Source organism: Mus pahari, chromosome 1 (assembly GCF_900095145.1).
Source record: "Mus pahari chromosome 1, PAHARI_EIJ_v1.1, whole genome shotgun sequence".
In the NCBI taxonomy this organism is placed as follows: Eukaryota; Metazoa; Chordata; class Mammalia; order Rodentia; family Muridae; genus Mus; species Mus pahari.
In genome coordinates, this window is record NC_034590.1 from 124,940,285 (window position 1) to 124,955,616 (window position 15,332).

At 38.1% G+C, this 15,332-nt stretch overlaps 1 protein-coding gene across 1 annotated transcript; it reads left to right on the forward strand.

Annotated features, from left to right (window-relative positions):
* Positions 1 to 14,129: 14,129 nt before the first annotated feature.
* LOC110330608 (olfactory receptor 5B2-like) lies at positions 14,130 to 15,080 on the forward strand. Its single transcript, XM_021210886.1, has one exon. It carries the CDS (start codon positions 14,130 to 14,132, stop codon positions 15,078 to 15,080), a length of 951 nt encoding a protein of 316 aa, XP_021066545.1.
* The last annotated feature ends 252 nt before the right edge of the window (positions 15,081 to 15,332 follow it).

A 15,332-nucleotide genomic window follows, 5' to 3' on the forward strand; every position in this document is an offset into this window, starting at 1 on the left:
TTTCAGTGGGATGAATTACCTTGGTAAGTAATCCCACTTATCACTTATTACCTTGGTAGTAATCCCATTTGAAACTCACACCAGTGATTTTGCAAGTGCAATTATAGAACAGTGTTAGCATCTACAGGTGTTTAAGTCTGCAAGGTACAGAGTACAGGATCTGGGTAGTCATAGCCATTGCCACTTTAGTTTCAAAACATATTTTATTAGCTTCTTTTTCTTTTTTTTTTTCTTTTCGTTTTTTAGGTTTTTCGAGACAGGGTTTCTCTGTATAGCCCTGGCTGTCCTGGAACTCAATCTGTAGACCAGGCTGGCCTCGAACTCAGAAATCCACCTGCCTCTGCCTCCCAAGTGCTGGGATTAAAGGCACGCACCACCACTTCCCGGCATTTTATTAGCTTCTTTCTTGATGTTATGAGAAAATACACCGAAAAAACAGCATGTAGAAGAAAAATTAAATTTTGCTTATGGTTCCAGACTGAGTCCATAATGAGTTCCATTATGGGTCCATAATGGTGAGAAAGATATGGCAGCATGTGGCAGAAGCAGGGAGATAGTTGATCACATTTCAGCCACAAATAGGAATGAAAGAGATGAATGGGAAGTGGGATTAGGATACCAACCCTCAGACTCTACCCTCAGTGATATAGTTCCTCAATCAAGGCTTTATCTATTAAAGGTACCATAACTTTCCCCAAAAAGCTCCACCCCTGAATAGGAAGTATTTAGTTAGATATGGGAAACATTTCTCATTCAATATCTATAGACATCTTAAACTGCTCTGCGGCTGAGACAGCAAATTGCCACAGAGGCAGACCAACTTCAAAAAGGCCTTACCAAATTACTATGACTTAGCAGAGTCATGAAGTCAGGTCTGTCGCCAAGACTTATGGCCCAGAAAAGGCAAATGCAATCTGGCAGAACCAAAGGGACATATGTTCAACCTACTGCCTATGAAATACTGCAACAATTATGATGTATTTGTAGTGCATAGTAATAATTAAATACACACACAGATAAGTGTGTAATTATCAAATCAGGGTATCTAATGTTTTCCTATTTTATAGTTTTGTTTTGGAACCAATGAGTACTTCTCTTTCAGTATTATGGTGGGTTGTAGTCTTTGTATGGTATTATGAAGGAGTACTAGAACTTCTTTAAGTCTTTAGTAATCAATTTACCATTTACAAATAGAAGATGCTATGTTTATGATTCTGTCTCTATTTCTCTTAAAGTAGTGATTTCAGGGTTTATCAATTTTTATGAAAATAATATGAAATCATCATTTTGGGGTGTATAATAATATTTCATGTCTTTACATACCATGTTAAAGATGCATTTATCCAATGGCCAGCATCTAGGTTTATTCTGTATCTTAGATTTTGCAAATAGTGCAGTAATAAGTTCCATGAGGGATAAGAGAATGTAGATATTTTTTGATATGCTGACATTGTTTGTTTTGAGTATGTTAAAAGCAAATAAATGTTCATAATTGCATGAATACATTATATTTTTTTACTAGTTTGATTTTTCAAAAGAATGTCATAGTATAAGGCTTCTATATCTTTATTTTTTTAAGACTTTTAACTAAGGCCATTGGACTTCTTCAAGTGCCATAAGCAACATCTATCCCTCCCACAACTCATCCCAGTATCCCCTCCAACACCAGCAGAGATTCCCCAGGAACATACCAGTCAAATAGGTCAGGAAAATAGAGAAGCGAACTGAAGACATTAACCACTCCCTCCTCTTCTCCAAAGCCAATTCCTCAGTCTCATCCCTAGCTCTGCAAACACATGTTGCTGTCTTCCCTCTCCTGGTCTTACATTCAGTGGATCCTACAGACGTTCCCCTCTTAACCCTTCTCTCCACATTTTGCTTTTCTACAACACACAACTCTAGTAGGTACCCCTTGCTAAGGAATAGGAAACTACCAGCAGGGAAACCAGTGGGTTGTCTGTAGATATTCCCATCTCCTTCTGTGCCTCTAGAATCTAGAGGTTCTAGAGTCAAGATCCAATCTCCCAGTCTAATATTCAGTGTCAACAGCTGACCTTGTTCAATGTCTTCTCTTTACTGCCTCCCCCAATTCCAAGGAGTCTAAAGAAGCACATCCTGGTTGAACACTCTGCTTTCCACTCTCTTGCCACCTGTGACCCTCCTCAGATGCCTAGCTGTTGCACGTAATTTTGTTATACAGGCTCCTCCTGCCTTTAACTGGGATCACGCATAGCCCACAGTCCTGGCTTAGTTCCAAGATCAGCTGCTGCTGGCTCCCTCTCTCAATCTTTTTTATTTAATTGTGGCAAAATGTATTTATTCAAAATAATATTCATAAAGAAAATGATCAGAAATTTGTCTTAAAATCATATTTTGTTTTTGTTATTTTGTTTATTTTTTATTATATATTTTCTTCATTTACATTTCAAATGCTATCCTGAAAGTCCCCTATATCCTCCCCTCGCCATGCTCCCCAACCCACCCATTTCTGCTTCCTGGCACTGGCATTCCCCTGTACTGGGTCATATAATCTTTTCAAGGCCAAGGGCCTCTTCTCCCATTGACGGCCTAGTAGACCATCTTCTGCTACATATGCAGCTAGAGACACAAGCTGTCGGGGGTACTGGTTAATTCATATTGTTGTTCCTCCTATAGGGTTGCAGACCCCTTTGACTTGCCTGCTCCTCTCAGCTTAGCTCTACTAATGGCCATCTGGCACCTTTCCTGGGAGCTGCAACCATGCTCCTAGTCCCTCCAGGCTTAGGTTCACCAAGCCACCTGCTACTTTCCTAGTTTCTCTCTTTCTCTGCACACCTTTGATCGTGGGGTAAAAACACTTAGACAACTTTATTATTTTAGAACTTGTCAGATAACACAATAGCTGGGTGCAGAGTCACCTGCCCTATCCTTATCAGCTAGCCTGTTTCAGCCAACCACTGGTGGTGGAGGCTCCTGTATCCAGCTACCCCAAGATCCTACATGGTTGTTGTGTAAGCCAGACTTACAAAGCCTGGCTGAAAAACTCTTCCCTTTCCTCACATCTCATCTTCCTCATTGGAGCCAGAAGTCCCATATTAACCCTCTGCCCAGCAATTGGCTCCTGCTTCTTTTATTAAACAAATCAAGAACCAAATAGGAAATCAGTACCTCATCCTACATCCAGGTTATCCATATTCCTAAGAAATGGAAACCACAGTGGCTATATCTACCAGGTTCACTGAAAATTCTCTACTAGGCAGCAAACAGCCACTGCTGTTTCCTAAAACCCAGAGGGGAAGCAGAAACCAAGGAACAAATGCCTCAACAAAGACAAATCCAGAAACCAGAATCTAGACCTATAATCACCCTAATTCTAGACGCACAGACATCAGTATAAAAACACAAGCCATCAGCCAAAAACACAAGCCAGTGCCATATTTCTCCACTAGAACTCAGCTACCCTGAAATTTCCAACATAGTTGAAGCACAAGAAAAATACCTTAAAACCACCTATATGATGATGATAGGAGTGATTAAAGAGGAAATTAATAATTTCCTTAAAGAAATGTTGGAAAATGTAGCAAACAGTGGTGAGAAATGAATAAAACTGTTCAAGACCTCAAAGGAGAAAGAGAATCAATTAAAAACCCCAAAATTGAGGAGTTTCTAAAAATTAAAAAATTAGTTATTTGAATAGGAACAGAGGCAAGCTTCACCAGCAGAACACAAAAGATGGAAGAGAGATTCTCAGATATTTTAAATGCAATTGAAGAAATGGCTACATTGCTCACAGAAAAATTTAAATCTAACCCCCCCAAAAAACCCTAAACCCAACCCAAACCAAACCAAACTAAACCAAACCAAACCAAACTAAAATCTCCTGACACACCAACATCCAGGGAATAACATAAAGTATGAAAAGATCAAATCTAAGGATAGTAGAAATTGATAAAGGGGATAAAATCCAAATCAAAGGCCCAGAAAACATTTTCAACAAAATCACAGTTAGTGAAAATAAGATATTCCAGGACAAAGCCAAATTTAAACAATACCTATCTTCAAAAATAGAAAGAGATAGAAAGAAAACTGCAACCTTAGGAGGTTGACTACAATCATCAAAACAGAGTGAATAAATAATATCAGAACAACAAAAAACAACAGAAAGGAAACACACACCACACACACACACACAAACACAAACACACACACACACACACACACACACACACAAACACTTTCAAACAAATCATTAGCCCCACCACCAAAAGAAAAGGAACCAGCAGTCATTGGAGTCACTGCTCATTGATATCTCTAATATAAATGATCTTGATTTCCAAATAAAAGGACATAAACTAACAGAATAGATGAGAAAACAGGATCCATCCTTTTGCTATATTCAAGAAACATACTTTTTCACTATATAGAGACATTAGCTCAGTGTAACCAGTTGAAAAAAAAAGATATTTCAAGCAAATAGACCTAAGAAAATAGCTGGTTGGTACATCTATTTTAATAAATGACAAAACAGACTTCAAAACAAAATTCAGAAGAGATAAGGAAGGACACTACATAGTCATCAGAGGAAAAATCCATCAAGATTACATTCCCTTTCTTCTAGTTATCTCCTAAACACTAGAGTACCCAAGACTGTCAAAGAGACATTAAAATAGATTAAAACACCGAGTGGGACCACCCGAGGGCCCCACCCAAACCAGGGTCCTCCTGAAAGGCGGGCTGGGGCTGAAAGAGAATAGATGGCGAAAAGGGAAATGTGGCTAAGACAAAGTGTTCTGATCAAAGCCCACAAGTTTAAGAAATTTCAGAGTTTATAAAGAGGGAGAAAGTCCATCCCCCACCACCTGGTTCTTGGGGCCTGTCATACAGGTGAGAGCCTGTAGGCGAATCTGAATCTTGAAAATGTTGTCTCTGGAACATCTCAAAGTCATCTCAGCAGGCCGTGGTGACTGCTTTGAAAGGCAACTGTTTTGAAGAGCAGTTGTACTGGCTAGCTTTGTGTCAACTTGACACAGCTGGAGTTATCACAGAGAAAGGAGCTTTAGTGGGGGAAATGCCTCCATGAGATCCAGCTGTGGGGCATTTTCTCAATTAGTGACCAAGGGGGAGAGGCCCCTTGTGGGTGGGACCATCTCTGGGCTGGTAGTCTTGTATTCTATAAGAAAGCAGGCTGAGCAAGCCAGGTGAGGCAAGCCAGTAAAGAACATCCCTCCATGGCTTCTGCATCAGCTCCTGCTTTCTGACCTGCTTGAGTTCCAGTCCTGCATCCTTTGGTGACCAACAGCAGTATGGAATTGTAAGCCTCCCCAACTTGCTTCTTGGTCATGATGTTTGTGCAGGAATAGAAACTCTAAGACAGCAGTGACAGGTGTAAACAATAGAGCCGGCTTGGCAAGTCAGGTGGTCCTGTGCTTAGTGGTATCGAAGTCTGAAACAGCCTGTTTTGAGGCTGAGAGGAGGCAACAAAACATTTATTGAGAGATCAATCATACCCTAACACACTGATACTGAGATACTTCAATACAACATTCTCAAATAGAGATATGCCAGACTTAAACATAAAATGTTTAACCAATCAAACAGAGTAGATTTCACTAAAACATAATATATACCTGTGTATTTCTCTGTGCACATATGCACTTTCTGGGTTTGTACTGAAGGGCTAAACATCCTAAGATAAGAATGAGCTGCAAGGAAAAAACTAATGCCCTGGCGGTTTGCGCGGATCAGAGCATGACTTTATTAATCAGACAAGAAGGGCCCTTAGCCCTTCCCCGAGTCTCTCTGTCTCTCTCTATGGTGCACGGTCCGATCATGAGCGAAGCTGTGTCTGGAAGGCGGGTCTGAATGAGTGACATCGACGACGTAGGGCGGTCTGACGACTCTGCATTCTGGGAGTTCTGGGTAGCAACTCTGGTATGCCTGTGGAGGGGGAGTGGTTAGTGGAGGTGGGAGACCCCAACATATACCTTCTTCTCTGTACTTCATGGAACTTTCTCTGATGTTGACTGCATATTAGGACACAAAGCAAGTCTCAATAGAAGCAAGAAAATTGAAATAACTCCCTGCATCCTATCAGACTACCATGAATTAGATATCATCAAAAAAAGAAAGCTTAAAAACTCACGAAAACTGAACAACTATCTACTGAATAAAAAACAGTCCAAGATTAAAAAAAAAAAGAAAGTAATTAAAGGATTTCTGGAATTGAATGAAAAGGAATACATAAGACTCTCAAATTTATAGGATAAAATGAAAGCAGTTCAAAGAGGCAATTTCATAACACTAAGTGCCTACATTAAAAAAATCTGAAGAGTTCTCATACTAGAAACTTAACAGCATACCTGAAAGTTCTAGAATAAAAAGAAATAATCATACACAAGAGGAATGATGGCAAGAAATAACCAAATTCAGTACTGAAATCAATAAAACAGAAACAAAGAGAACAATACTAAGAATCAATAAAACAAAGAATTGTTTCTTTGTGAAAATCAACAAGATACACAAACCATTTTCCAAATCAACTGAGATGTTTACATAGGATATCCAAATTGACAAAATCAGAAACAGAAAGGGGAGACATAGCAACAGGCACTGAGGAAATCACAAGACCACAAAGACATACTTTCTACTAAATTAGAAAATCTAAAAGAAATGAACAATTTTCTTATTTATTTATCAGTTAATTGATTTATTTACATTGCAAATGTTGCCCCCATCTCCCTCCTAGAGTTCTTCTCCCATTCCCCATCTACTATGCTTCTGAGAGAGTGGTTTCCCACAGGTATCCACTTTCCCCACCCTGGGGCATCATGTCTCAACAGGATTAGGCACATCATCTCCCACTGAGGCTAGACATGGCAGCCCTCTGCTACATATATGCCTGAGATCTCAGATCATCCCATCTATACTCTTTCATTGATGGCTTAGTCTCTGCGAGCTCCCTGGTTAGTTGACTCTGTTTGTCTTCCAATGGGGTTGCCATCTTTTCACTTCTTTCAGTCCATCCCCTAAGTCTTTAATAAGGGTTCCCAATCTCAGTCCAGTGGTTGGCTGTGAATATCTGCATCTGTCTCAGTCAGCTGCAGCATAGCTTTCAGAGAAAAGAGGTACTAGACTCCTATCTGCAAGCACAGCATAGTATTAATAATATTGTCAGGGACTGGTGCTCACCTATGGAATGGATTCCATGTTGAGTCAGTCCCTGATTGGCCCTGAGATGTGGCCAAAGAGTACAGAATACCCCTAATATACCACATAGACTCTAAGAAGTTAAACAAGAAGGATGGCACAGGTGATGATGTTTAAAACCCACTCAGAAGGGGGAACAAAATAATCATGGGAGGCAGAGGAAGGGAGGGACCTGGGTGAGAGATAGAAGAGGAAGGGCGAAGGGGGTCAGGATCAGGTATGAGTGGAGACAGACGGGAGGCCCAAAGGGACAGGAGAATGAATGCAAATATGCAGCTTCTGGGAGTGTGGGAGTAGGGGAACATCTAGAAAGTTCCAGAGATCTGGGATGGGGGGTGGTGGTGTTGCAGGTGACCTCAGCCAAAATTCCCAACAGTGGGGCTACAGAGCTTGTAGAGACAGTAATCAGACAGGACCTCCAGTGGAGGTATGCTCATATCAACCCACCTACAAAACTTCTGACCCCAAATTGCTCCTTTTAAATGAAATGGTCAATATTCTTAATAGGTATCACTTAGCAAAGTTAAATTAATGTCAGATAAGGAATATGAATAGATTATAACCTCTAGTAAAATAGAAGCACTCATTCAGAGGCTCCCAACCAAAAACTCAGAGCCAGATTATATTGAAGAATTCTAACAAATTTATCAAGGAGTGGTAATGCCAATACTTCTCAAATTATTCCACGATATAGAAACAAAAGTAACATTGCCCCATTCACTTTGTTAGGTCACAGTTACATTGATACACAAACCATATGAAGCCCTAACAAAGAAAGGGAATTATTGTGGGGCTGCATGTCTGTCTTGCCTCTGGGATGCTGCAGCGCAGCATGGGGAAGGCAGAATATAGCCTGGGATGGGGGTCCCAGCCCTTGTTTCCTGGGGTGAGGAAGAGCTGGATTTCTGATAGATGCTGTGGTTCTCAATCTCCTCTTTACCCAGATACTACTCCGGACACTACTGCTAAGCGACCATGGGCCCATGCTTCTCTATGTGCCAAGCAGAAAAGAGATAGCTGAGCCAGTGGTGGGATGGAATCCAATTTGGTTTCAAGTGAGTGCTGAGACTACTGAGGGTCTGGAAAAAAGAAGGCCTTCTCTGGGAGATTTAGGCAGGGCTCTTTACTATGTGTCTCCCACACCCTTGTAGCAATTCTTGATGAAGGAGATGGTCCTTGCTTATTCAAACTGCTTCATTTTCATGGCAGATGCGAATGTGTACATCTTAATCTGGATGGACCAGAGATTAAAAACCTTCAGCAGGAAGGTATACCCAGGAATGGAAGCTCATTGGTTAAACACTCTAGACCTATTTAGATACCTCATTAGCATAGAGAACTCTAGATTTTTATACTACATGACTGTCTGTCATGGTCCTCTCAATGGGGTGTATCGTAGCTATATGTACCAGAACAGGTAGAGCCTGGCTAGGAGCTGATTCCAGTGCCTACCATTCTCAAGTATGAGATTCCTGGGGTGTTTGAACCTGCTTCAACCTTACCAGTTCTTCTGTCTGGTGGCATGATCTACTTGCTCCAAAAATTACAGACTAATTTCCTTATGAATTTAGGTCCAAAAAAATCAATAAAATCAGACTGAAGATCATATATAAAAGATCATCCACCATAGACAAGAAAGCTTCATCCCGGATATACAGGGGTGGTTCAATGTATGAAAATAAATAAATGCAATCCAGTAGATAAGCAAAATGAAAGAAAAAACTCACATGAGTGACCTCATTAGATGTAGAAAAGGCATTTGACAAAGTTTTTAACATTCCTTGATAATAAAGTTCGGGAAAGATTAAGAATACAGGACATACCTAAACATAAAAAAGGCAGTTTAGATCAAGACCATAGCCAACGGCAGCTTTAATGGAGAGAAACTCAAAGCAATTCCACTAAAATCAGGAACAAGGCAAAACTGTCCATTCTCTCCATACCTATTAAATACAGTATTTGTGGTCTTAGGTAGATCAATAAGAGAAATGAAAGAAACCAAGGGCATACAGTGTAGAAAGAAAGAATTAACTACATTTGCATGTGTTATAGCATACTTAAGTGACCCTAAAATCCCACAAGGGAACTTCTGGAGGGGATATAGTCTAGAGTGAATATTCACATAAAAAATTGGTGCCTCTCATAAGATAGTTAGTATTAAAATTTAGCTTGGATAATGGATGAGGAGTATTAGTGTCTTTACATTTTGAACTTCTGGTGAACTAACCATGCTCCATTGAATGCTCCAAACTCATGTTTACATAGGTGGTCTGGGTTAAAACTTATGGCTCAATAACCTAAAATACATGAGTTTGGAAAAGGAAATTTTAGGACTTGATTTGGGAGAAAGATGAAAGGGCTAGAGGATGAGAGTAATCAAAATATATTGTACACACGTATGCTATACACAAAAATTTTATTTTGATTTTTTGAGACAGTTTGTGTGTATGTGTGTGTGTGTGTGTGTGTGTGTGTGTGTGTGTGATTGTGTGTAGCCTTGGCTGCCTTGGAGCTGTATTTGTAGACCAGACTGACCTTAAATTTACAGAGATCTGCCCATCTCTGCCTTCTGAATTCTGGGATTAAAGATGTATGCCAATTTTAATTGATAAAAATTATACATTTACTCATTTATCAGTAAATAATCTGGATAGATTCACATATTAGATACCATATAATAATAATAAAAAGGAACAAGGTCTCCTGTGTGAAACACAGATGCATTAGAGTAGAAAAATAAGCCACACAGGATGTTAGATATTGTAAGATGCCATTAGTATGTTTTTATTATTTTGCAAAAGAAAACATAAAGATAAAATTAGGTATATGATCATATACATTTTTCTAAAATAAGAACTGAGCCCCCAAATGAGTACAATTTAATCTGCATAAGCTGTGCTTTAGTTGAAAAAAATAAATGACAAAAAAACACAGATGCATCTGTTTGCTTGTGCAATGATTAAGTTTGGTCCCAAAGGTAGTTTAATTGCTTCTGCTAACAGTAAATGGATAAGGCCCTATGGTTGTGTAATCGGAGGCTATTTCCCTGATGTCTTCATGTCTCTTCAACTTCCTCTCTGTCACCTTCTTTGGTCTGTAAAACTCACAGTACAATCTTCTGTGTGACATAGATTTTTAGCAGAGTTGGTCTGTACTGCAGAAACATTGGTTATTCTTCTGAACAGCCTCCCTCAAACTGATGATTTCATTAGGCAGTGAACAGGGACAGAAAACACTCCAAATCATAATTATACTGAATGAGTTTAAAGTTACAACTGGTTCCTGAACAATTTTACCATACTGCTTTTATTTTCTTTCCAGAGACATAATTCTGTGTTTATGGTATACTTGATTCAAAACTGAGGTTGGAGTAAGGTAAGTGACACTTGTAAGATATCTCTAAAACAGAACTTCTCCAAAATAATTCACATTTTTTTTTTGGTAAAACAATTTTCTTTTTTTATTTCATATGTGTGGGTGTTTTGCCTATATGTATGTTTCTGTGCTACATGGATATAGTATCCAAGAAGGCCAGAAGTGGGCACTGAAACATTTGGAATTAGAGTTTCAAGATGGTTGTAGCCCATCACTTGGGCTCTGGCATTTGAATGTGGGTCCTCTGGAGCAGCAAGAATTCATAGCCAGAGGCCTCTGTTCAGTCCCAAATGTATACATTTTGTCATGACATAGGTTCAGACTTGTAAAAACCAGGTTTTTCAGTCCCTTCACTCAAGGGAATATGTAAAATCTTCCTATTACAGTTATGATTCTGGTAATTATGTTGGAGGGGTTATTTTATTTTGTTTTGTTTTCAAATGAATTGCAAAGAAGTGATGAGTTCAAAGGGACAGTAAGAATAAATTCTGTAGTCAAGCCTTGAACCCAGGTCTATGGTCCCAGGTTAATATTCTTCCTCCCATTTTTTCTCTTCTTGGAGATCTTGGTTCTTTTCACTTCTTGTGAGCTTTATGTGTTACGTGGTTGAAGTTCTGATTTCGGACTCTTTATTTATGATTAAGACTTGTTTCTTGTCCAGAAGCAAGGTAAACTTCTATCTGATATATACACAGCTAGAAAAAGTACATTTTTATTTGTGTCACTGTGTGTGTATTAGGATACTAGTATGCATTTGTAGAGGACATGACAGCCAGAGGCCAGCCTTGACTGTCATTCCTCATGTGCTGACTGCCTCATTCATTCATTCATTCATTCATTCATTCGTTCATTCATTCCTAGCATTGAAATTTTAAGTGTATGCTATCATTCTTTACATTCTTTAAAATGGGTTCTAGAGATTGAATGCAGGTCCTTATATTTTCAACACTAATACTTTACAGAGTGAGCAGTATCCCAGCACTTTAATACTTACAAAAATCACTTTATGAGAGTGTAAATGGTATATACAAAGCTTTGCATATGGTTTAGTAAAAAGTCTAATTTATGTAAAAGCAGAGAGATAACTGTACGTAAAAAGTTAACTAAACAGAACTCGATGTTGGGATTTTTTTTTTTTAAAGCAATACTGGGAGATAAATATCAGAACTTTCATTAGTGGTGAGGATAATGATTCTCACAAAATGAATATAACTTCCATAAGAGAAGAAACACAAATATTATGGGAAATATTATGATTGAGTTTTGATTTTATCAGTCCACTATAGGGGATAACACAGACAAAAATAACAACCATGTAAACTGATACTTTAGAAACTTATAGATGTGGCTAAGTGAATTAACAAAAACTGAGATAAATTTCAGTGCTTTTCTTATATTTGATGTTGTTCATATGTATATTGGCTAATCACTTGGGATTAAATAACATATCAGAGGGTTCTCTCCTAGAATTTACTTAGTCTCCTTTTCTTAGCAAACTTTAATTTCCTATAGCTCTTCATCTAAGAGTAAGGACTTATGAAATATGATACATTCTTAAAGCTAAGCTTAGAAAGACTCTGTGGACATATGGCAGGGAATCACTGTCAGTGGATGCATGCTTTTTCTAATTTAAAACTTCACAATAAGTAAGTCAATAATTTTACCAATAATGATTTTCACCCAAACACACCCATGGATTGATCATAATCCAAGCTTTATGTGGTTAAAATTCTAACAATTGATATCCAACTACACTATGATGATTCCAAGCTAAAACTAAGTTCAATAATATTTTTCATACTTGGCTAAATGGATTTCTTTTTTATCCATTTTTATTTATTTGTTCACATTACATTCCAATCATTGTCTGACCTTCTCCCTGTCACGCCCTCACACAGTTCCCCCTCCTTCTCTGCTTTTTCTCTGAGAGGATAGAGTTCTCCTAGGAATTTCCCCACCCCAAGGAACATCAAATCTCAGCAGAGGTAGCACATCCTCTCCCACTGAGGCCAGACAAGACAGCCCAGTTGGGGGTATGGTAGCCAAAGACAGGTAACAGCTCTAGTGACACCCCCTTCTCCAGTTGTGGAACTTACATGAAGACATGTGTGCATGGGGTCAGGTCCAACTCCTCTGCTATTTGGTTGGTGGTTCATTCTTTACGGGTCCAAGTTAGTTGACTCTGTTTGTCTTCCTGTGAAGTTCCTATCCTCTTTGGGGCCCTCAATCTTCCTCAACTCTTGTCTAAGCCTCCATGAGCTCTGTCCATTGTTTGGCTATGGACCTAGATTTCAAGAATGAAATTCAATAGGAGTAATTTCCAGACCAATCAAGTATTTGAGTAAGAAAGCAGCAGCTTTCAAAGAAAAAAATGTTTTCAGCCTGCATATAAGTTCCCTTCTAATATTTATGTATTTTTTGAGTAACCTATACAGTACTCTCTGTAGCAACTTATAGTTTTATGTAATATATATGCATATATTTTTTTTATATTTAAGATGTTCCATTTTATTTTGATTTGTTTGTGTTGTAATAATTGTATACATTTATGGGTTCTGCACGTATGTTGAATTTATATTGATGAAATAAGGCATATTAACATTTTTATGTAACCTTATTAGGTGTGGGACTCTAAACTGATTTCTTCTCATTCTTTATAGAAGATACAGCAGTTTACTGTGAGCTAATTTTATCCAACCGTAGCTTATTCCTTCTGACAGTTTTAGTTGCTTATTATTGAGACAATCCCTAGCTCCTTTCTACTTTCTCCTCAGCTGTTAGTTAATTACTATCCAGTATCTGCATCAACTTTTAAAAAAGCTTTCAACATGGAAATAAGCATGTGTGTGTGTGTGTCTGTNTGTCTGTCTGTCTGTCTGTCTGTCTGTCTGTCTAACTATCTGTCTGGTTTATTTTATTTAGAATAGACTACATCTATCATTTTTTTCTGAAAAATGATAGATTTTTTACTGAGATCATAATTACATCATTTCCCCTCCCTTTTCTCCTCTCCAACTGCTACCTCCATATACCATCCTTGCTCTTTTTCAGGTTCATGCTCTATTTTTCATTAATTGTTGATGTATACCATTTATACTATCAGTCTGTATAATAACATTAATTGTATGTATGTTTTCAGGGTTGACCATTTGGCTTAAAATCTACTCCTTTGCTGAAGTAATCAATTCCTAGCTTGACTTCATGTCTACAGTATTGTAAAATGCACGTGGATATGCAGGCAACTCTTTTATAGACTGATAGAATTCTTTTCCTTTGAATTCATACCCAGAAAGTATCCCTTCTGATATTTATGTACTTTTTGAGGAACCTATACAGTATTTTATGTAGTAACTTACATTCTCATGTAGTAATTTACTTTACAGAAACAAATAATAAAATCTCCCAGTTCTATTTTCTCTATATCCTTGCACCATTAGTATTTATTAAATATCTATTCTGCCTTGAATGACATAACTTTATTTTTATTGACCCTAAAATATATTTTTGTTAATCATTCTCTTACTTTAATTCTCATTTCTACAGGACATCTACCTACTCCCAGATAATTGATGGAGAATTGTACCAAAGTGAGAGAGTTCATTCTCTTGGGACTAACTGATGACCCAGGCTTGAAGGTCTCCCTTTTTATCATGTTCACCCTTATTTACCTCATTGATGTGGTTGGAAACATGGGGATGATAATGTTGGTTCTTATGGACTCTCATTTGCATACACCTATGTACTTTTTCCTTTGTAACCTGTCTTTTGTAGATTTGGGTTACTCCTCAATTGTCACTCCAATGGTCATGTCTGAGTTCTTCATAGTTTCCAAGGTGGTCTCTTACAATGCCTGTGCTGCACAGATGTTCTTCTTTGTAGGCTTTGCCACTGGAGAAAATTACCTCTTAGCATCAATGGCTTATGACCGCTATGTAGCAGTATGCAAACCCCTGCATTACTCTACCAGGATGACAAGAAGTGTTTGTATTTGTTTAAACATTGGCTCTTACATCTGTGGTTTTTTGAATGCCATTTTTCATGTTGGGGATATATTCAGCCTCTCTTTTTGTAAATCTAATGTGGTCCATCACTTTTTCTGTGATGTTCCAGCAGTCTTGGCTCTATCTTGCTCTGATATACACCTCAGTGAAGTGATTCTTGTTTTTTTGTCAACCATCAATGTCTTCTTTGCTCTTCTGATCATCTCAATTTCCTATCTCTTTATATTTATTACTGTCTTGAAGATGAAGTCAGACCGGGGACACCAAAAAGCTTTGTCCACATGTACCTCCCACCTCACTGTAGTATCCATATTTTATAGCACTGTCATTTTCATGTACTTACAACCCAGCTCCACCCATTCCATGGATGCAGATAAAGTAGCATCTATGTTCTACACTATGATCATCCCTACACTAAACCCTTTGGTTTATAGCCTGAGGAACAAGGAAGTCAACAATGCATTCAAGAAAGTGGTTGGGAGGGCAAAATTTTTATGTAAGAGTGAGATTTTAGGATGAAAGTAATTTTTTTTATTCCTCTCCCATATTCTTTGTGCATTAGTTAGATATAAGCTCTATAATACACAGGGATTGCTGCCTAACGTTCATCTTTTCAAAAGTCTATTTTATATAAAAATATTAGCAAGTGCATAACAGAGTTAAATGAGAAATGCCAAGGAAATTTTTATGAATTGCTGAGATTTACTTGTCATACCTTGGTAATTTTTATTGTTATTCACTTATTTATATTTTTCTCTCATATTTAAATAT

Bases quoted from the DNA above. Each gene is read 5' to 3' on its own strand.
- LOC110330608 (XM_021210886.1), top strand. From the start codon at position 14,130: ATGGAGAATTGTACCAAAGTGAGAGAGTTCATTCTCTTGGGACTAACT.